The sequence below is a fragment of the Elephantulus edwardii genome, unplaced genomic scaffold, assembly GCF_000299155.1.
Source record: "Elephantulus edwardii isolate Elephantulus edwardi_28Jun2011 unplaced genomic scaffold, EleEdw1.0 scaffold00014, whole genome shotgun sequence".
NCBI classification, from domain to species: domain Eukaryota; kingdom Metazoa; phylum Chordata; class Mammalia; order Macroscelidea; family Macroscelididae; genus Elephantulus; species Elephantulus edwardii.
This window is the reverse complement of record NW_006399764.1, coordinates 31057176-31078192: the sequence shown is the minus strand read 5'-3', so window position 1 is coordinate 31078192 and position 21017 is coordinate 31057176. Positions and strand designations below refer to the sequence as shown.

General features: G+C 47.0%; 1 protein-coding gene across 1 annotated transcript in view; it reads right to left on the bottom strand.

Moving 5' to 3' along the window:
• LOC102864789 (phosphoglucomutase-like protein 5-like) overlaps positions 1-21017 on the bottom strand; it is a 150941-nt gene that overhangs the window by 114968 nt on the left and 14956 nt on the right. The window contains exons 2-5 of the mRNA XM_006881328.1: positions 14332-14494; positions 9495-9641; positions 6323-6448; positions 454-644 (exon numbers count right to left, since the gene is read on the bottom strand). Coding sequence (XP_006881390.1) covers positions 454-644; positions 6323-6448; positions 9495-9641; positions 14332-14494 — 627 coding nt within the window. The remainder of the gene's footprint in view (positions 1-453; positions 645-6322; positions 6449-9494; positions 9642-14331; positions 14495-21017) is intronic.

Genomic DNA, 21017 nt, shown 5'->3' with positions numbered 1-21017 from the left:
CATCTCACATCCTTTGGGCGTGTTGCTAGGTGAAGCCGTTCCTTGGAGAGGGACTTGACAATTGAAAAGGTAGAGGGTCAGTAAAAGAGGCACAGACCCTCAATGAGACGGGTCTACACAGCGCCTGCAGCAAGGGCTCCCGTGTGTCGAAAATGAGGAGGATGGCACAGGACAGGGCAGACTTTACTCTGTTGTCCATGCATCACTATGAGCTGTCCTTGACTCCACGCCCCCAACAACAACAGCTTGACAGCACCTAACAGCAACACTGCACACTTAATAAACTACGGGCTGGTACGGACATGTCTATGCACTGAGGAACCAGAAAATGCACACAGCCTGCATTAGTGAGGACTTCACTTTGCTGGCATGGTCGGAACTGAGCCCGCAGGACCTCTGGGGTCTGCCTGTGTGTGGTGACAGGGCCAGCACTCACAAAGCCATCCTACTCACCCCGTCAGCGTCAAAGGCAGCTCCGAATCCATATTCCCCTCCCTTCATGGCTTCCAGAAGCGTGGTGGCGTATGTCAGGTTTGGGTCAGGGTGCTGCCCCCCAAAGTCTTCCAGAGGCACACAGTTGATGGCAGAATTGGCGGGGGCCCCGAGCTCATCACACAGGACTTTTCTCACGTAGGGTCCCATAACTGAAATAAAACAGGAAGCAAAGTGAAGGCTGTGCCAACCACCAACAGCTGTTCTGTGCTGGTTAGAGCTGAAAAGGGTGTTTAATAACAGAGAAGGAAAACATAAATCCTACAGGCTTCTGCAAGAAGGAGCCCACATGGGGGGCATGGGTGAAAATAGTGCAGTAGAGGGCAGGAGCAATGCAAGCAGTGCTTGTACTGGTTAGATCGAGACCCAGGTGCCATTCAAACCCAGAATGCCAGTGTAGTGCAAATGGTTAGTTTGCTAACTGGAAGGCTGGAAGTTCAAGTCCACCCAGAGTTCCATGGAAGAAAAGTCTCACGACCCATTTCTGACAAATCAGTCACTGAAAGCCGATCATCTCAGGACAGCGGCGCTGACACACGTCAGGTCAGAGCTGGAGGAGACTCAGAGGCAGCTGTCTAGATCATTGTTGTTGCCGGTCAGTGCAAACCTATCCGCAAGCCAGATCGAGTGTGTAAAACTATCCGCTAGTGACTAGAGTGTGCAAACCCATCTGCTAGTCAGATCGAGTGCTCCTCAGAAGGGACATTTGCAGGTGAGAGTTCAGGACGAAGGCAGTGGGACTTGAAAGAATAATGTAAATTGTACAGGGGTAGGAGTGAGCCACCCAGATGGAAAGGGCATTTTGATGACGCCTGGGTCGGGATACAGGGCTCATTTCAGGGCCAGTGTGCAGCCCTCTTTGGCCAAAACGGACCTGAGTTTCTGCTTTATGTTTATTTTGCACCAAATGCAAAGAAAACTTTTCCAAGGAGGCCCATCTCCGGCTTTGCCAGCCCAGAATCCATTTCCCCACCTCTGTTGGTAGACCTCAAAGGAACCCTGTGTCACAGCGGTTAAAGCACTTGGCCACTAGACAAAAGGTCAGCTATTCAAACCTAACAGCTGTATGAGAAAGAGGAGGCAGTCAGTCCAGCCTCGGCAGCCCTCGGGGCAGCTGTGCCCTGTCGTAGAGAGACGCTGAGCGCTGGTGCCACCGGCAACACTCTGGGCTGCTGCCCTGCAGGAGGGTCTCTGTGGGTAGAGTCATCTGGACGGCAATGCGTTTGTTTTTATCTCTGCTTTTCATTGTTTGAGAACTCCCTTCTCCACTCTAGCTCACATGAGGTGTGGTGGCCATTAGACGTCGTCCATCAGGCCTGACTCCCAACTCCATATGAACAGAATAGAGTCTGTCTCGGCCCTGCACCATCCTGGCCTGACTCACAGCTCCGTATGAACAGAACAGAGCCTTTCTCAACCCTGCACCATCCTCAGAGGCACCGTCCTTCTTGAGTCCACCGTGCAGCCATGACATCAGCCCACCTTGTCGAGAGTCTTCATATTTCACTGACACTTTGCTTTCCCAAGATTGGTGTTCTTCTCCAGAGATCATCTTCTCCTGATAACATGTCTGAAGGATGCGAGACGGCGTCACCTTCCCTGCTAAGGACGATTCTCACTGCATTTCCTCCAAAGCAGAACCATTTGTCCGCTGGCAGTGCCTGTGGCCTTGATGTGGCTGGGTCCAGTTTCCCCCAGGGCGTGGGCGTGGGCCTAGGCCATCCTGCCAGTGTCTTCATCTCCTGACCAGAGTGGTCAGTTCACAGATGCACACACAGCATAAGCAAGACAATAAGGGTCACACCTAGACATGCGCTAAACCTATTATTTAGGGAGACCGCCCCCCCCCCCCCGTTGGGCCAGATAATGTGAGGGCTGGGGCTCGGCCAGTGCTGGGGAATGAGACTCACCAAGGAGAAAGAACCAGACAAGCAGACAGAACACCTTAGTGGGAAGTTCAGGGAACAAGCCTTACCCACGTGTGCATAACTCCAGATCCTGTTGGTACCCCAACTCTTAGCTGGGCAGCCTGCCAAGGATCCCAGACTTTCAAGGAATATGTGTAACACGATTCCTCCCAAAGTAATCTGAAGAAACCCGAAATTTCCCCGGCAGAGGAAAACTTGTAAAAATGAAACAGTAATATCCTGAGACGTGGCGCAGCTGGCAGGTGCTGGCTGGTCAGTCCTCCTCACATGGGCTGTGCGGACAGCGGAAGGAAGGCCTGTCTGACCCACGCCGGCCTCACCGTCTCTGCTGTGCTCCCGCACGCTGTGCAGTCACACGTCAGTCCATCATGAAGGTCGCCCTCTGTCCTGATGATCTGCTTTTCCAAGCACGCTGGTCTTTTCAAGTCCTGGCCCCCTGAAAACTTACCCAAAGGATGGGACACTAAGTCTCACCATACTTGTTTTTAAGGAGCACCTGGCTTCAATTCTTCCAGCACAGATTCGCTTGTTCTTCTGGCCACCACAGTATATTCAAGACTGACAACCAACACTGCAATTCACAGGCACCAAGTCTTCAATCGTCCTTAATCACTGTCCAACTTTCACACTGAATACACCTGGCTCGGGTCAGGGACACCTGGGTCCTGGGCTGTCCAGCTTTGCTCTTCAGCTTAGTTTTCGCTCTTCAGTTTTAAAGAGGCCCCGAGCTGCAGCTTTGTCCAGTACACTAGGTCATTAGGCATCTTGACCCCTGCTTCCATAGTGCTGGTTGTGGATACAAGTAAAATAAAATCATTGACAACTTCCGGATTTTTCTCTCTTATTGTGATGTTATTTATTAGCCCAGCTGTGACAATCTTTGTTTTCTTTACACTGAGTTGTCATTATGCGCTGTTGAGTCAGAACTGACTCATAGCTAATCCTCCAGTAGATGTTCAGAGGCTGTAAATCTCGTGGAATTTTCCTCCCACGGAGCAGCTGGTGGATTCGAATCGTATGCCTTTGGGTTGGAACTGCAATTCCTTACCACTGGGCCACCAGAGCTTACACTGAGGTATAATCTATATTAAAGGTTATGCAAATAAATGCTCCAAGGCCTCTTAGATTCCTGCATGCAAGGTTATATCATCTACATTGCAATGCTTTGCTGTCTCTTTCTGGGCCCTCATTACATCTTCTATTCCACTTTCTTACTCCATCATCTCTCCCTTACTCCATCATCTCTCCCTTTTGCTCTCCCTTCTCTGCATTCTAGAGGAGGTTTCAGAGGCATCCATGCTGGTCTTTTCTTTCTCTCCTGTCTTTTTTCTTTCTCTCCTGTCTTTCTTCAAGTGTGAGGTCCTTGATGCTGTCCCCAACTCATCTGTTCTTTGGTCACCAGGCTTCAGTCCATCAAATCTACTCTTGAAATGGTCTCAAAAATCAGGCAGGGTATTCGTGAGGTCCTCTTTTTTTCTTGTGGATCTTTTAAGGTTTTTGTCACCTTCTATTTGAAGCCATATATGATCAATCTATGGTCTGTTCCACAGCAGATCCCTGGCCTGGTTTTAATTAATGATAGTGAGTTTCTTCACCCTTTCTCTCCACAGATGTAGTTAATTTCATTTCTGTATTCCATCTAGCAAACTCCATGTGGAGAACCATTAATTATGGTATGTCAAGGACTGCGTCATTGACTGGAGCCAGGTATGCTTGCTGTTGTTTTTTGTAGGTGTAGTTGTGTCAACTGTGGGTCATAGTGATCCTCTAAACAACAGATGGAAACCGTGGCCGGTCCTGTGCTGTCCTCACACCCGCTGCTGCTATCACTGTGTCCAGCTACCTTGTAACATTGTTAAATATAAAGACAATAATAATACTAGGTGTTGACAATGAAGAAGAACTCTCACGAATTGCTGCTAGTGTCAGTGGCCCAACTACTTAGGGCAACCGTTAGAAAGTTCCTGCTAACATCCAAAGATTCAGTAATCCCAAGACAAATGCAATGTGTCCCAAGAAGACTTGGCCACCAGTGTTGATAGCTGTTCTATTTGTAAAAGCCACAATCTGGAAAAAGTTCTAATTCCCATCAGCATATAAATGGAGAAACAATGGTGAATCCATACAATGGAATCCTCATAAAGAAAGCCAAACTGACCGCTGAGGAGGAATTCTGACGTGTGGTGATTCTTCATCAGACTTCCAAGCTCCACGTAGTTACAGGGAGATGGGAAGCCAAACGTTATACCAAATATTATATGAAAACCCTTGTTCAGGAATTGAAGGAATTACAGATTTATAAGTTAGGATTTCTCTTGTGGCAGATCATAGAAAAGGAGCTGTTTGTTCCCTGCAGACAAGAGACAGCAAGGAGCCCCCCACAGAGGGAGTGTTACTTCCTGTGAAATACTTCCTGAGGCTAGTGCTTTAGGTTGACAATAGAGAAAAATACAGCTTCATTTACAAGGAATTCCTTTCAAGATTTGCTTCCCCTGATTATCAATAAATTCACAGAGAAACATGACCTGGGGTCTTTAGTCCAGAAATGTTGGCCCCATTTTATGCTCTCTGCTCTATCTCATTCCTGGCTGGCTGTCTCATTATTAATAATTATAAAAATACTTTACCCTCAGTCTGCAACACCGGGCAGTGTCTATGTTGCCCCAATGGGATCACTGTTGGGCTTCAGCTGCTGACCAGTTTGCTTAGAAGATGAACTTATAACCCCTTATAGCCCCAGGGCTCTTCCTAACAGCACACATGAAACAATAAACAATTTACTAATACAGTGGGTAAACCGTAAACTCACAATGCTGAGTAAAAGAAAGAGGAAAAGGTTTTATACTGTGTCATTCCATTTATAAACTTTCTGGAAAAGTCAAAACAATGTGGAAAAGAATTAAGGACAGATTTTTTTTTTTCCATAATAGACTTTGAACCGTCTCACTTTTTAAAGTATGTATGTAGTGGGATCTAATTTCTTTCTAATGACGTAATTACAGTTTTATTTTATCCACTCTGCAATGTGTCAGGTGTGGTATCAAAACACTTTGCTTGATCTTTGTTTTCATTTACAAGATCATTTAGGAAAAGCAAGGCGGCTTCTCCTAAAGAGTTCTGGGTTTCTGTTGATGGTGATTTAAAAAGGAAACGTTGTAGTGGTAAAGTCAGCATAAGATGAATGGCGTTCATGCCAATTAACTTTACCTGTAGACATGTTTGCAATGGTAATATGATTTCTAATCCTTCACTTAAATAATAATCCACTTTTAAAAATAGAAAGAAAAATGGTGAAGCATTTATTGTTGCGCCGTCGAGTCGGAGTCGACCCTGCGGGAGTTTTTCAGAAGCAGTAAGTCACACAGGAGATTGCCCATCTTTCTCCCACAGAGCAGCTGGTGGATTGGAACATGTGCCTTTGGGTTGGGAGGGCAGCTCCTTACCACTCGGCCACCGGGGCTACTTTACACATGATTGGTTGCAGTAAGCTGGGCCCTCACCCACGACAACCACAGAGCTCACCAAGCAGAACTGCTCTGCAGGGTTTCCTTGGTGGTAATCTTCGTGGGAGTGGAGTGCCAGGCCTTTCTTCTGAGGAACCTCTGCGTGGGCTTGAACCCCCAGTCGAGGTTAGGTTAGAGGTGATCATAAAGCAGGTGAGTCACCCAGACTCCTTCGGTAAACATTATTTCACGTATATAAATAAGATATATTTTTTTAAATTGAAAAGGGAGACTAGAGAATCAGGACCCTTTCTAGAACCTTCTGAATATCTGAACAGACTCTTGTACGTGCTGTGTGAATGCTCATGAACGCAACCTGTCTCAGAAAGTCCGAAACCAAAGCATGTGCAGATTCCCCACAGCCCTTCCCGCCCCCAGAGAGGTCGCCGAGGAGCCCACCTCCGTGCATCGCATCCACACGGATCTTCAGCTGGCTGGGCCCCGTCAGCAAGTTCTTGATGGCACCAAAGTCAAAGATGGTCCGAAGCAGGTTCAGATAGATGTCCACCGGGTCCACTATCTCCACTGGGGAGCAGAGAGAACAGAAAGGAGGGTCAGTCACAAGGTTAAAAGGGCAGCTCTTGCCCAGGGCATGAGCCCAGAAGGCAGAGACAGAGAGGGAAAGGGAAGGAGGGAGGGGAAGGGGGGGGAAAGAAAGAGAGAGAGAGAGAAAGAGAGAGGAGAAGAAGGAGAAGAGAAGAAGAAGGAGGAGGAGGAGGAGGAGGAGGAGGGGAGGGGAGGGGAGGGGAGGGAAGGGAAGGGAAGAGAAGAGAGGAGAGCCCCAAAGGCAGAGAGAGAAAAGCAGCTTGAGTGGAGACAAGAACTCCAGGAAGGCCCTGTTCTCGGGGAAGGGGCATTATCTGTCTATGAAGGATGCTGGCTTAGTGCTAATGGTGTTTAACCTTAGAGGGGCACCGAGGGTATAGCTAATGTTAGTTCTATTGTTAGTTGGTGGTGTCTAGGGAAAGGCAGTTGAATAAAGCCAAGGGGGGAGTGTGTGCCTGGTACTGATACAGGTATTAGGGAGCTGAGAACTTCACTCATTGTGGTCAAGTGAATGATTCATCGCTGACCCTCCAGTGGGTTTTCTGCATGGGTGAAGATTGCCTGTATTTCTCCAGTGGAGCAGCTGGATTTGAACTGTGCACCTTTCAATTGTTAATACACCTACCTATTTGCTGGATTGAAAACAAAATAAAAAGAACGATCTGCCCCGTGCACGTCAGAAGTGCCCACGTGCTCTCCAGCGTGGCAGTCCTTTTGGACATTTTCCTCGGGTCCTCTGACTCTTGAACCATTTGCTTGCATGGAGCTGGCATGTACTGAGCTCGTCTAAACCTCCTCATCCCAGTGCTTGGCACAGAGCCTATAACCCATAATTTGCACTGGATTAAAGTGGCCATCACGGTTCTGATTTAGAAAATGAACTCCTACCTTTATAGGGAACTGTAATAATCCCACTATCCTGTTGAGGGTGTCCGTCGATGTGAAAATGGTTACTACATTTGGTTGCTAACTGAGAGACTGGAAGTTCAAGACCACCCAGAAGTGCCTCTGAGAAAAGGCCTGGTGATCTGCTCCTAGAAAATTAGTCATTAAAAGCCCCACAGAACACAGCTCTGCTCTGACATGTGTGAGGTTACCAGGCATCATAACTGAGTGGACAACATCTCGTGCAGATGGTACCCTGTTGAGGTTCCATTTAACCAAGATATTCCAGCCGTTTCACTTTAATTGCTTTTAAAAGCAACAGCTAAGACTAAGGTGCCCCTAATCCACTCCATGGTCTTCACAATTACTTGCTAAGCATCAGAGAGCTGGATATTAACTTAGGATGAAAGAAGAAGAATCGATGCTTTTGAGCTGTGGTGCTGGAGAAGAGTGTTGAACAATACCATTAATCACAAGGAGAACAAACAGCTCTGTCCCAGGGAGGGTGAAACTGAGTCGCTCCCTGGAGGCTAGGATTTTGAAGCTCCATCTCATATACTTTGGGCACATGGCCAGGAGGGACCAGTCCTTGGAGAAGGACATTATACTTGGAAGGGTGGAGGGACAGCACAGGAGAGGAGACCCAGGATGCGATGGATTGACTCAGTGACTGGAGAAATGGGCTTATGTCTGTTGGAGATGATGAGATTGGCTCAGGATAGGGCAGGGTTTAGAGCTAATGGACAGAAGGTCTCTGAGTCACAGGTGACTTGAAGGCACATGACAGCAACAGTGAGGCACACGGTCAGGCTTGGGGCTAAGTGCTCGGAGTAAGCAGGGAACTGATGTTCTTCCCGCAGCTGCTGAATGGGAGCCGAATTTGCTGTGTAATCTTTCACAGCACAAATTATTCATTTATTTTGATGGTAAGAAGAAGATAATGATAAAGAGTTTGGAAATTGGTTTTGGCTGTTTTATTGTTTGGTTGTTGGGTTTTGTTTCTATTTAAGAAAATATTTCTCAGTGGTAGACAACTATCAATTGTCTGATGTCTCTACTTGATTGTGGATTTTCTTTCCATGTAAAGTCTTCATAAGTGCATTCTAACTGTGCTCTATATATTTCTGCATGATGCTCCTGTAAACTCAAAAGTACTCTAAAAAATACCAACACAAGGGGAGCTCTGGTGGCCTAGTGGTAAGGAGCTGCAACTATAATCCCAGAGGCGCACAGTTCGAATCCACCAGATGCTCTGCCGGGGAAGGAGGGACAATCTCCTCCTGGACCAGTCAGATCTGATTTGATGGTACACTCACACAAAAATAATTAAAAAAAAAATACCAACATAGCTTTTTATTAAGGCTGCTCTTTACACTAAAAAAAAAGGTCTCTAATCGAAAGATAATCTTATGACTGAGCCCACAGGTATTTTTGTCTATTTTGATTACATGGAATAATACTTTTAACTTTCTCCACTTAAGGACAAAAGCTACAGATGCAGTCAAGCAGCCTCACCAAGCCCGTGCTGCCATGTAGATTGCTACTCATAATGACCCTCTATCTGGTTTCCAGGGCTGAAAATCCTAAGGGAAGAGAAGAATGTTTCTATGCCTCCCTCTGAGTGGGGGGTGGATTTGAACTGCTGACCTATCAGTTAGCAGCCTGGTGTGTTACACAGTACTCCATCAGTCTCCTTAAAGAAAAAGAGTGGATGTTGTTGTCGTGGCGGTGGTGGTGTGCATTGAGTCAGAACCGACTCGGAATTGAACCTCTAGTGGGTTTTCAGAGGCAGATTATCACATGGGAGGAGACTGCCCACCCTTATCCTGTGAAGCAGTTGGATTCAAACCGTATTTCTAACCTTTGGGATCGCAGCGCAGCTTCTGACCACTAGGCCACCGAGCACCCTCGAGGGAGAGGCTCAAAAGCATTATTGTACTTAATAACGCTTAGGCTTCATATGGGGGTTGATTAAAATAGAAACTGGTTTTGAAGTGTCCATTTCTGACTATCCTGGCGTCTAATTTCCTTCTGCACCATTTTCACCTTAGCTCTACTAAGCCACCATGAGTGTGACAATTCACCATTCACCACACACTCTGTTTTTCTAGAACCTTCTTCACAACACATCGGCCATTACCTCTGAACGGTTTGAATTTGTTCTCCAGGTCAAACTCCTGGCGCCCCAGTCTGGACAGGTCAATCCGGAGGTCCGGGCAGATGGCGTATTCCTCAATCGTCTTGCTGATCTGATAGATTTTGTCTGAAACCACATCGGGCGCAGGACCTAGAAGGGGACGATAAGGCAGAACCAAGACCAATTAAAAATCAAGAGTCCGGAGCGAGTTGTGTTAGGTCTCTGACCTGAACAATGTTCCACCCATCTCCCCATTTCCTCCTCTGCTTAGTCCCCCACCTCAGACACAGTGTGAGCAGCGTGCCCTTTCCATGGAGGCTGGTAACCCAAATGTTTGGTGTTTTGTTTGGGTATTTTTGTGATCCATGTTTAAGCAACGATGCCTCTTCCCTAAAAATGGTTTCACACCTGCCTGGGAGACCCGCTTATGTAATCAGCTTAATTCAGGAGGGGAGCCGTAAACAGGATGTGCATTTGACAGACTGAGCGATCCCAGATACACGCTGGGCTTCCTAAATGCACCTGGGGATGGGAAGAAAGCGATTTCTTCTCCCTGGCCTGTTGCTTAGTTGATGAGAAAGCTTAGTGGGCTAAATGAATTCTTTCCCTCGTCTCAAATCTCAAGTCACTTCCACATGTTTTATATGAAGTTTCTCAAAGAAGATTTGATAGTCTTTCCAGATCAAGTTGACCATGAAGTAGTCTGACTTCAGATAGAGGAATCTGGTGGCACAGTGAGTGGTTAAGCAGTCAGAAGGCTGGCAGTTCAAAGCCACCATCAGCTGCCATGAGAGAAAGGCCTGGTGTTCTGATGCCATAAAGAGCCAAGAGCCCTCTCTGGAACACGGGGCTGCAAAGAGTCAGGACTGTTTCATAGCCCCAAGGACAACTCTACACAAATCGTACATGACATTGGTAAATTCCTTTCTTGTTGTTGTTGTTGTTGTTGTTGTTGTTAGGTGCTGTCCAGTTGACTACCACTCTTATGGACCAGAGGCCTGAACCCTGTACTGTCCGGTGCCGCCTTCTTCATCCCTAACATACCAGCGCCCATTGCTGAAGTCACATCTCAGCCCATCTCCCTGGGGTCTTCACCTCCCTGACCCTCCATCTTTCCAAGCATGGTGTCCCTTTCCGAGGAACAGCCTTGCCGAGTGACCTGTCTGAAGTGTGAAAGCAGCGGCTTCACTGTCTTTTCTCCAAGGAGCCCTCTGACTGCATTTTCCCCCCAAGCTATGCTCTTGGTTTTTGTCAGTCCACGGGCTGTTCAGTACTCTTCTCCAGACTACAGTGTAAAGGCATCAGCTCTGCTTCTGCCGTCTTTATTCATTGTCTGATGGGAGCAGCAGGTGATTGAGAAGACTGGTGGGCGTCGGGCACACCTTAGTCTTCATCCAGCAGCTGGAATCCACCAGCAGCTCTACAGAGGCAAGATGGACAATCTCCTCCCATCCGATTTACAGCCTCGGGACCCAGTGGAGGGCCAGCTGCAAGGTGGCCCAAATGTTTGGCAATGTGATGAAAGAGAGAGGGAGGGAGATTTTCTTTTAAACGTATAAGTCTTGGTGCAAGCCATCTTTACAAGGCTAGGAATCGGATAAACAGATCTAAAATACAGAAGGGGAACTCTAGTGGCCTAGTAGTAAGAAGCTGCGCTGCAATCCCAAAAGCACATGATTCGAATCCACCAGCTGCTCTGTGGGAGATGGGCAACCTCCTCCCAGGGGTTTAACCACCTCTGAAAACCAGTAGGAGGGTCAGCTCTGAGTTGGTTCCAATTAGATGGTAAATAACAACAACAAAATACAGTCAAATACAGATATTTGTACCTATGTTTGGTGGTACAATGGTTAAAGTGTTCTGCTGAAACATGAGTGGTTTGAGTCCGTGAAGTGGCTCTGAGGCCGTCCTGCCCTCTAGCATCGCTGTGAGCCAGAATGAACTTAAGGGCACATAACGACTTACTCCTCAGATGCACCCATTGCATTCTTTTCCATCTTTCCCACTAGGGCTGCACTGTCTAGTATGAGGCCAGCCTCTCTTGGCCCCTGAACACTTGACAAGCTGCCGGACTGAAGTGCTCTGGAAGTACGAGCCCAGATTCAGTGAATCCTCCCACCGTCAAGGCCTTTCTAACTCATGGCCCCTCTACCAGCTCTCCAAGGCTGTAAATCCTTAACAGGAATAGCGTCACTCATTCGTCTCCCAAGGAGAGGCTGGGGGATTTGAACTGCCAACCTTTTGGTTAGCAGCCCAAAACTTAATCTGCTGCACCATTAGTGCTCTTGGTAAGTGTGAAATGCACAGTATGACATTCTCAGCAGCTGACACAAAACTTTTTTTTGCTTTTTTTCCCCTTGGCTTGCATACAATAATTCACTCACACTATGTTTCATTCATGTAATTGTGTTTTATACTCATTCGTTCACACTGTGTTCCATATAATCATTCATATGCATTGCATTTTATATAATGAACCGATTATTACCCTGTCTTGTCAAGCCCTCAGTGAATCTTCCTGTTCCGCATCTGCCCACCAACCTCCCTGTCCTAAGGAGTCCCACCTTTCTCCTTTCCCCGCCCACTTCCCTTTTCCCCCTTTCTCTTTGGACTGAGTGAACTAACCCAGTTTCATAAGAACAAATACTGAATAAAAGCATTACTGTAAAAATAGAAGGATAACTAGTAAGGTGTATAAGACATTGCACTAATAACACTTTTACTCCTAACTAAGGAATTTTGATGAATTCTGTGTCAAAAATTGTACCAATCAAAAGATGAGTGGTTCAAATCCACCAGCTGAACTGGGCAGTGTACGCCCACCAAGATCTCCAGCCTTAGAGACCCAACAGAAGGGCCCTGTGAGTTGAAATTGACTACGTAGCAAAAAAACAAACCACTACGTCATGGACAAGTTGCAGCCAGAGTGCTCCTTGGAGGCAAAGATGGTGAAGCTTCATCTCGCATACTTTGGGCTTGTGGATGGAAGAGGCTGTTCCTTGGAGAAGAACATCATGCTTGGAAAGGTGAGGGGATGGCAAAGGATGGGAAGATCCTCAGCCAAGTGGAAGACACAGTGACTGTGGCAATGAGCTTGAGTGTGTCAGAGACTGTGGGGTTGGCACAGGACAGGACACAGTTCAAGGCTGTTGTTCACAGGGCTGCTCTGAGTCAGACTCGACTTGCCAGCACCTCATAACAACAATGGTCTCTTCCAGCTTGACTTGCTAGTTCTTCAGCATAATTTGACTTGCATGTGATATTAATTATATTGTTTGATAAAGCCCACTTTCTGTTGTATTACCTTTTGGAAGGAATGGGACAGTATGGATCTCTTCCAGTCAGTTGGCCCGGTAACTGTCTTCCATGTTTGTTGTGAGACACTAATGAACACATCCAGGGTTGCGTTTTCCCTGAAACACTTCAATTGCTATTCCATTACTTCCTGGGGCCTTATTTTTTTTTTTAATCAATTACTTCAGTACAGTTCAGACTTCTTTCACTACTTTTGGTTCTTAATCACATGCTACTTCCTAAAATGGGGCAGCATTAACCAACTCTTTTTGGTACAATGATTCTGTGTATTCCTTCCATCTTCTTCCATCACTTCCTACATCATTCAAGATTTTCCCCGTAGAATCATTTAGTATTACAATGCAAAGTTTGAATTTGTTCTTCTGTTCTTTCAGCTTGAGAAATGCTGAGTGTGTTCTTTTGTTTTCCTCTTGTAAGTCCAGCTCCTTTCACAGTTCATCATAATACTTTGCTGTGTCTTTCTGAGCTGTCCTTGCAAATCTCCTGTTCAGCTCCCTTACCCCAGCAATTCTTCCCGTTGGTTTCATTTCTTTGCATCCCAGTGCAAGTTTCAGAGTGTCTCCTGACATACATTCTGGTCTTTTTTTCCACTTTCCTGTCTTTGAAACCCCTTTTACTTTATTTATGGATGATTTTCTTGATGTCATTCCACAACTTGTCTTGTCTTTCGTCATAAGTGTTCAATGTGTTAAATCAACTCTTGAGATGGTTCTTAAATTCAGTTGGGATACATTCAAGGTCATATTTTGATTCTCGAGGACTTGTTTTAATTTTTCTGAATTTCAGTTTGAACTTGTATATGAGTGTCTGTTCTCCAGTTAACAACCAGCTTGGATTTGACTGCTGGTATTGAGCTTCAACGTGTCTTTCCACAGATGTAGTCAATCTGATTCCTGCATTGCCCATCAGGTGAAGTCCGTTTATAGCTTTTGAAAATAAGTATTTGCAATGAATCTGTCATTCCTATGAGCTCCCCAAGCTCATCTCTGTCATCAAGGCCTATTTTCCAACGATAGTCCTTTGTTTCCAACTTTTGTATTCTAGTCATCAATTACTATTAGTGCATCTTGATTGCATGTTCTATCTTTTTTAGACTGCAAACATTGGTGTTGGCTGCTGTGTCCTGCTGAGTCAGAACCACCCACAGCTGGTCCTCCAGTGAGTTTTCAGAGGCGGGAAAGTGCATAGGAAGGGACTGCCCCGCCTTCTTCCTCCCCCACAAGAGCTGTCAGAAAGTCTCAGTTTGCTTCTCGACAGCTCACAACAACAACAACAACATAACAGGGAAAAGAATTCTGTAGGTAAATGAGGTCAGTGCAAAAGAGGCAGGCCCTCACTGAGACGGTCCAACGTGGTGATGGCAACCGTGGCCGCAAACATAGGTAACAGCCATGAGGGCGGTGCAGGACCCGGAAGTGTTTTGTTCTGTCCCCCGCTGGGTCCCCATGACTGACCGCATGTAACAGCTACACACACTATGGAGGAGGATAATAATGATTATCGAGGTGAATTCTGAACCACATACCTCCATTAGCAACATTGAACTTGACTCCGAACTCCCCTCCTGGCCCTCCGGGGCAGTGGCTGGCTGTCAGGATGATCCCTCCCGCTGCTTTGATCTTTCTGATGATGCAGGAGACAGCCGGGGTCGACAAGATGCCGTTCTGGCCTATAATCAGCCGCCCAATCTGCATCAACAGGAAAAAGAAACCAGAATCAATGTAGGTACGAGAGACGATGAAAGGCGTTCAACAGCGAAGTGGCAGCACAAAGATGGAAGACCAAGCCCACGGCCATCAAGCTGACACAGCCACCGTGTCAGCCACCTCGCTGAGGGCCTTCCTTTTCCAGACTGACCTTCCACTGAGTCAAGCACAGCGTCCTTCTCCAGGGACTGGCCCACGTGAGTTCCACAGGTGACTACAATGTTCAGCCAAATCAGCAAGCAAGGGGTCAAGGCCCTGGCTACTAAAAGGGCCAGCAGTGTGGACAGCACCTAGAAACCTGATAGAAACACAAACCCTGCAGGTCCACTCAGGGCCAGGTGGGGACCTGCTCAGGACTATCCCCACGATCTGTGATCACAGCTGGCGGTTGTTTCAAGCCACTGGGTTGTGAAGTCATTTCCTGTTAGACCACCAGCGCTTCCCGATATAGCAATAAGGAACCGAATAACACTCCCCCACAAGGAAGAGAAAAGAAATTCCATCAATCTTGTCAGCGGTCAAATGCTTTAACACAGCCCCACAAGGGCTCCTTACAAGCATCAAAAAACCACAACAGGCTGAAAGAAACCTACTAACTGGGAAAAAACCATTTGGCAATATCATCTCAGATAAGGGTCTCACAACAAAAGTTTGATCCTACAGTACAGGACCTCCACAAGAAAAAGATAGATAGCCCAGTTACAAACAGGCAAAAGACACGGAAAGACTTTTCACAGAGGAAGACATTCAGGTGGCCAACAGACACATGAAGAAATACTAAAAATCACTGGCAATAAGGGAGCTGCAAATCAAAACCACAAAGAGATACCATCTGATCCCAGTAGCAGTGGCAAAGTTTATTTAACAAGACAGCAATAAATGTTAGAGAGGATGTGGAGAAACTGGAACTCTCATACACTGTTGGTGGGATTGTAAAATGGTACAACCACTCTGGAAGGGAATTTGGCATTTCCTCAAAAAGTTGAACATAGAAATTCCATATAACCCAGCTATTTCACTGCTAGAAATGTATCCCAAGGAAATTAGAATTGAGACACAGAGATTTGTACGCCAATGTTCATAGCAATGTTATTCACCACCAGAAGAACGTGGAAACAGCCCAAGTGTCCAACTACAATCAAATGGACTGAGAAATTGTGGTACATTCACACAATGGAATTCTATGCAGCACACAGAATTAATGATTTTAAAAATTATTACGTAACTAGGGAGAGACTTGAGAGCATTATGCTGAGTGAGCTCAGTCTCATAAAAAGAAATATTGCATAACATCATCATTGTAAAAACTAAAGGATAACTAGGAAAGCGTGTATGAGGCCCAAAGGGGAAGGGACAGCAGCTCAGGGGTGATGAGGTGCTGGGGGATCATGAGGTTCCACAATTTGCTGGGTGGAGGGAGGCGGTAAACAAATGGGGAAGATCCTGTGGGGTCTTGAAATGATGGAGTAATGGCGGGCATAAATGGTGATTCATTTAGAAAACACAGTGTATGGAAATAATTGCATGAGCCACAATGTGAACGAAGGAAAGTGTGAAACACAATGTATACAAATTTTGTGTGTAAACCAATATAAAATAGTTTTTAAAAAAATAAAAAACCCACTGTCATCAAATCTGTTCAAACACGCAGCCTCTCCACAGAGCCAAGGAGCGCGGGCTCCAGGCTATTCTCATCATGGGAGCTGGCTACCACATCTTCCTCCCATGGACCAGCTGGTGACTTCAAGTCACTGACCACTCAGGTAGCAGCCATGTGCTTTAACTCCCACACCACTAGGGTTCTGAATACAAGGTGGTGGAGGGGTGGGGTGTGGGTGGTGGGCCATCCAACTGAAACCAACTCTAGTTTTCAAAGGCAGTTACTCTCATGGGGGAGGAGTGCTCATGCCTCTCCCATGGAGCAGCTGGTGGATTCGAACTGTGTGCTTCTGGGATTGTGGCGCCTCTTCTTACCCTCTCAGCTACCAGAGCTCCATGAATACAGGGCAGGCTTGGTAAAGTGAGTCATGGGGAAAGAGGAAGACCCTCAGTGGGGTGGATTGACACAGTGGCTGCAGCAATGGACTTGAGCGTGGCCGAGATCACGAGGACAGGGCCAGTTCAACAACATCCCGGTGAAATGACTGACCCAGCAGCTGCAGTGATAGGGTTAGCAACGATCAACTGTGAGGCTGCAGGAGACCAGGCAGGGTTGAACCTGTTGGATACAGGGTCCTTGTGGGTAGAACTCGGTTCAACAGCACCTAACAACAACAGCAACAGCAGGGTCAGGAAAAGGGAGGTGTCACGAGTACCTCCAGAACCTTGATGGATGGTGGTGCCATTGGGTAAGACAGAGGAGGAGAGAAATAACGTGCCGATTACTGTCCAGAATCACGATGCAGAGGAAAGTTATCTGAAATCTTTCTCTCAGCACGTCTGGTCCTTTACACAAGGTGCCGTGTAAAATCAATTTTATCAATGGTGTCATTTTATTTATTTCAATGATTTTCTTTCTTATCGCTCTGTTTTTGTCAGAATGCTGACAAGCACATATCTAAATCAGATTGAGTATTATTTCCATTTCCAAGTCAATGTTCCAGTGAGCAGACGTGTACAACTCATGTTCTCACTTTAGACCCTCAGAGTAGATTTAGAAGTTTGACTCCAAATGAATTCCCCACTCACTCCACCCCTATAATGTAGCACAAAGTGCTCTTCTGGCACGCTGAGCTCCTAACCAAACAGTCAGCAGTTCAAATCCACCAGGGAATCTGTAGAAAAAAGATGGGCTGTCTCCTCACATAAAGGTTTACAGCCTCGGGAATCTGACAGAGAGTGGCTGAGAGTAGAAACACACTCAGCGGCCATGTGCAATACACACCATCCCTCAGTGCCCGTGGGTAATACCCAGCATCCCTCAGCGCCCATGGGTAATACCCAGTATCCCTCAGCACCCATGGGTAATACAACACAGTCCCTCAGTAGCCACGGGTAATACCCACCACCCGTGTCCATGGGTAATACGCTCAATGGAAAGCAGGGAAGGGGCTCTGCTGGCACAGTGGGTGAGCGCTTGGTTGCTAACTGAAAGTTCTGTGGTTGGAATCCTCTCAATGACTGCCAGGGAGAAAAGACCTGGTGATCTTCTCTTACAAAGGTTACACCTTAGACCACGTGATGGGGCAGAGCCTTCCCTGTCACGTGCAGTCAAAGGAGTCAGCATTGACCCCACTGCATTTCACAACAGCCATGTAACATAACAGCAGGGAGGGAAGGGATGTTTGCGGTTGCAGGGGTTTTTCCATATTTAATCTTTCTTACAAAGACTTTGCTCTACAAATATCCTTTAGATTTCAAAGAAATAATTTTTAAAAAATTTTAAAGGGAATCTGAGGGAGCTCTGGTGGCCTAGTGGCAAGACGCTGCACTGCAATCCCAGAGGTATGCGGTTCAAATCCACCAGATCCTCTGCTGGAGAAGGAGGGGCAATCTCCTCCTGTACCAGTCAGATCTGATTTGACGGTACACGTAAAAATAATACAATAAAAATTAAAAATTAATAAATACAGGGAATCTGAAAGCTAGAAACGAATTAGAGTGTTCCTCTATGCCCTCCTCTTACTCCAAACAACCCGCTCTATTAGGCTGACTTTGACCCACAGTGTCCCCGAGGGACGGAACAGTGTTCTTAGGTATAATCTTAAGAGGAGGACATCAGCAGGCCTTTCCCCGAGGGAGTGGATGACCAGCCTTTCAGTCACCAGCTCAGTGTTTAACCATTGTGCCCTCAAATCCAAACCTCACCCACTGCCACGGGGTCCACTCTAACTCCTGGTGACCCTCCATCAGGTTTGTGGGCAGTGAATCCAAAGGGGAGGAGGCTGACCAACCTTTCTCCCGAGGAGCAGCTGGTGGATTTGAACTACTGTCCTTCCTGTTAGTAGCCCTGCACTATGCCACCAGGGCTTCTGTAGGGAAAGGGTAAAGCCTATTGCCTTCAAGCCAATTTCACCTTCTAATAACCCCACAAAGTGTCCCAATGGCAAGAAGCTGCACTGTAATCCCGAAGGTTCTAATCCACCAGCCGCTCTGTGGGAGAAGGAGGTGCCGTCTCCTCCTGTGGATTAAACTGCCTCTGAAGACCTGCTGGAGGGTCACCTATGTGTCAGTTCTGACTCAACGGCACACAACAGCAACAACAATAAAGCTAGAGGACAAAGAACTGCCCCAGACAGTTTCCAGGGCTGCCATGTTCACAGAGGCACGCTGCCCCCCTTCTCCATCGACGCAATTGGTGATTTTGAACCACCCACCCTTCAGTCAGCAGCCAAGTACTTAAACAGAACTCCTTCTTCCCACGTCATATGCCTGCCATCCTCAGACTGAACTAGATAGAAGAGAGTGAAGAAAAACTCCATGGTTCCGAGAGAGACTGACTGCCTTCACACGACCACACAGCCACCATCTGCACCCCGTGGGGGCACAGACACAAGATATCTATCACTTTCTTGTCTTCTTGGTTTAATAAAAGAGGCGGGGACTGCACAGGAAACCCAAAGTTAAGCAGCCATGGAGGTAGGAGCACAGATTTCAGCCCCAGCTGACAGAGAGCAAAGCCAGCCCAGCCCAGCCCGAGCCCTGGACACAGGGACACAGCAGATGGTGTGCAGAGACCTGCGATGATAAACACACAGTGTGGGCGTGGTGACCCGAGCGTCCAGGGACTTCTCTATTGGACATGGATATCTGTGCACTTGTATGGTTGTTATGTGGAGCCCAGATGGGAGGCCGAGCAGCAGCCCCCACTTCCTGGACCCCTGGAAGTCATTATACACACACACGCAGGGGCTGGGGCTGGGAGGTGGGGAGAGCCTGTTACAATCAGACCAAGATGGATTCACATTTGATCCCTCACAGATGAACAAGTGCAGAAAAGTCACAGGCGTCCGTCTGGGCATTTCTGCTGCTGTCTCAGGAAGTGGTCGTCCCAGCTAGACACCAGGATGAGAATTGCACATGCCATTGGATCTCCCTGGGTCTAGAAGGCAGAACTGAATGCCCTGAGGCAACGAGGCGTAGGCAGCAAACACCCAAGTGTTTAAACCTAACTCCAATCAATTCCTTCTGCTATGTGATCTCGGGACCCAGAGGAGGAGACTACCCACCTTTCTCCCACAGAGCAGATGGTGGAGTCAAACCACGAGCCTTTGAGTTGACAGAACAGCTCCTTAACACTAAGCCACCAGAGCTTTCTCACCACCAGGCCAATAAGCAGCATCAGGATGGAAGGAGCAACGCTCAGAATTGCCAATAATTTCATCTTACTGGATCTTCAGTTAACACCGTTGGCGGCATTTGTCACGAAGTCAAAAGACTGTGTGTTGTGATTGGTAAGGTTACCGTCAGGAATCTCTCCAAAGTACTGAGGGACAACGACATCAATTTAAAGGCTAAGGTGCACCTGATTCAGCCCATGGTCCTTTCAATCAATCACTTGCTTTGCATTTGAGAGTTGAACAATGAATAAAGATCACAGAAGAATTGATGCCTTTGAGCTATGGTGTTAGAGAAGAGTACTGAATATTCCATGGACTGTCAAAAGAACAAACACATGTCTTGGGGAAGATGCACCCAAAGTTCTCCTTGGAGGAAAGTATGACAAAGCTTTGTCTCATATTCTGGGCATGTCGCTAGGAGAAACTATTCCATGGAAAAGGATGTCATGCCTGGAAAGGCCGAGGGTCAGCAAAAGAAAGGAAGAGCAGATGGGTTGACACAGTGACTGCTGCAATGGCCTTGAGTGTGTCAGAGAGGTTGAGGACAGCACAGGACAGGGTTCAGATCTGTCATTCACGGGGTCGCTGTGCGTCATCACTCGCCCCTCCCCCTCCTAAGAATACAGCAGTATTTAAATAGTCCTGGTGATGCGGTGTGTGATGTGCTGGCTGCTGAGAACTCAGCCAGTCAAATCCACCAGTCGCTGTGCCAGGACAGGATAGGCAATCTATTCCCACCAAGGTCTCCAGCATCGGGAACGCAGTGGAGGGTTAACGTGAGTCCAATCTCCTCAATGGAAATGAACTTGGGTTTGTCCCTTGGTGGCACAGAGGTTAAGTCTTGGAGTCCCCATGGGCAGTTCTGCTCTGTCCTGTAGGTCACTGTGTGAGGATGAACCCATTCTAAACTCGACAGCCACGGACTTGGTGGTGGCAGTGTTTCATATAATTATTTATCACACATCCACCGTACACTAGACACCGTGTTATTTTCTTTCTACAACTTCCTTGTGTGTGCATTTACTCACTCATCACACAGCTTGGCAGCAGGAAAATAGAAATGCAAACAAATGGGTTAAAGCCCTAGTCATGCTGTGGTCACGGTGCTCGGCCGAAGGAGAGAGCTGAGACGGGGAGACAGTGCAGCCATGATGGGAGGCAGCTTGGTACTTAACTTCCTTAAAAAAATTGGCACCATATAGCATTTGTCCCTTTGTGACTGAGAT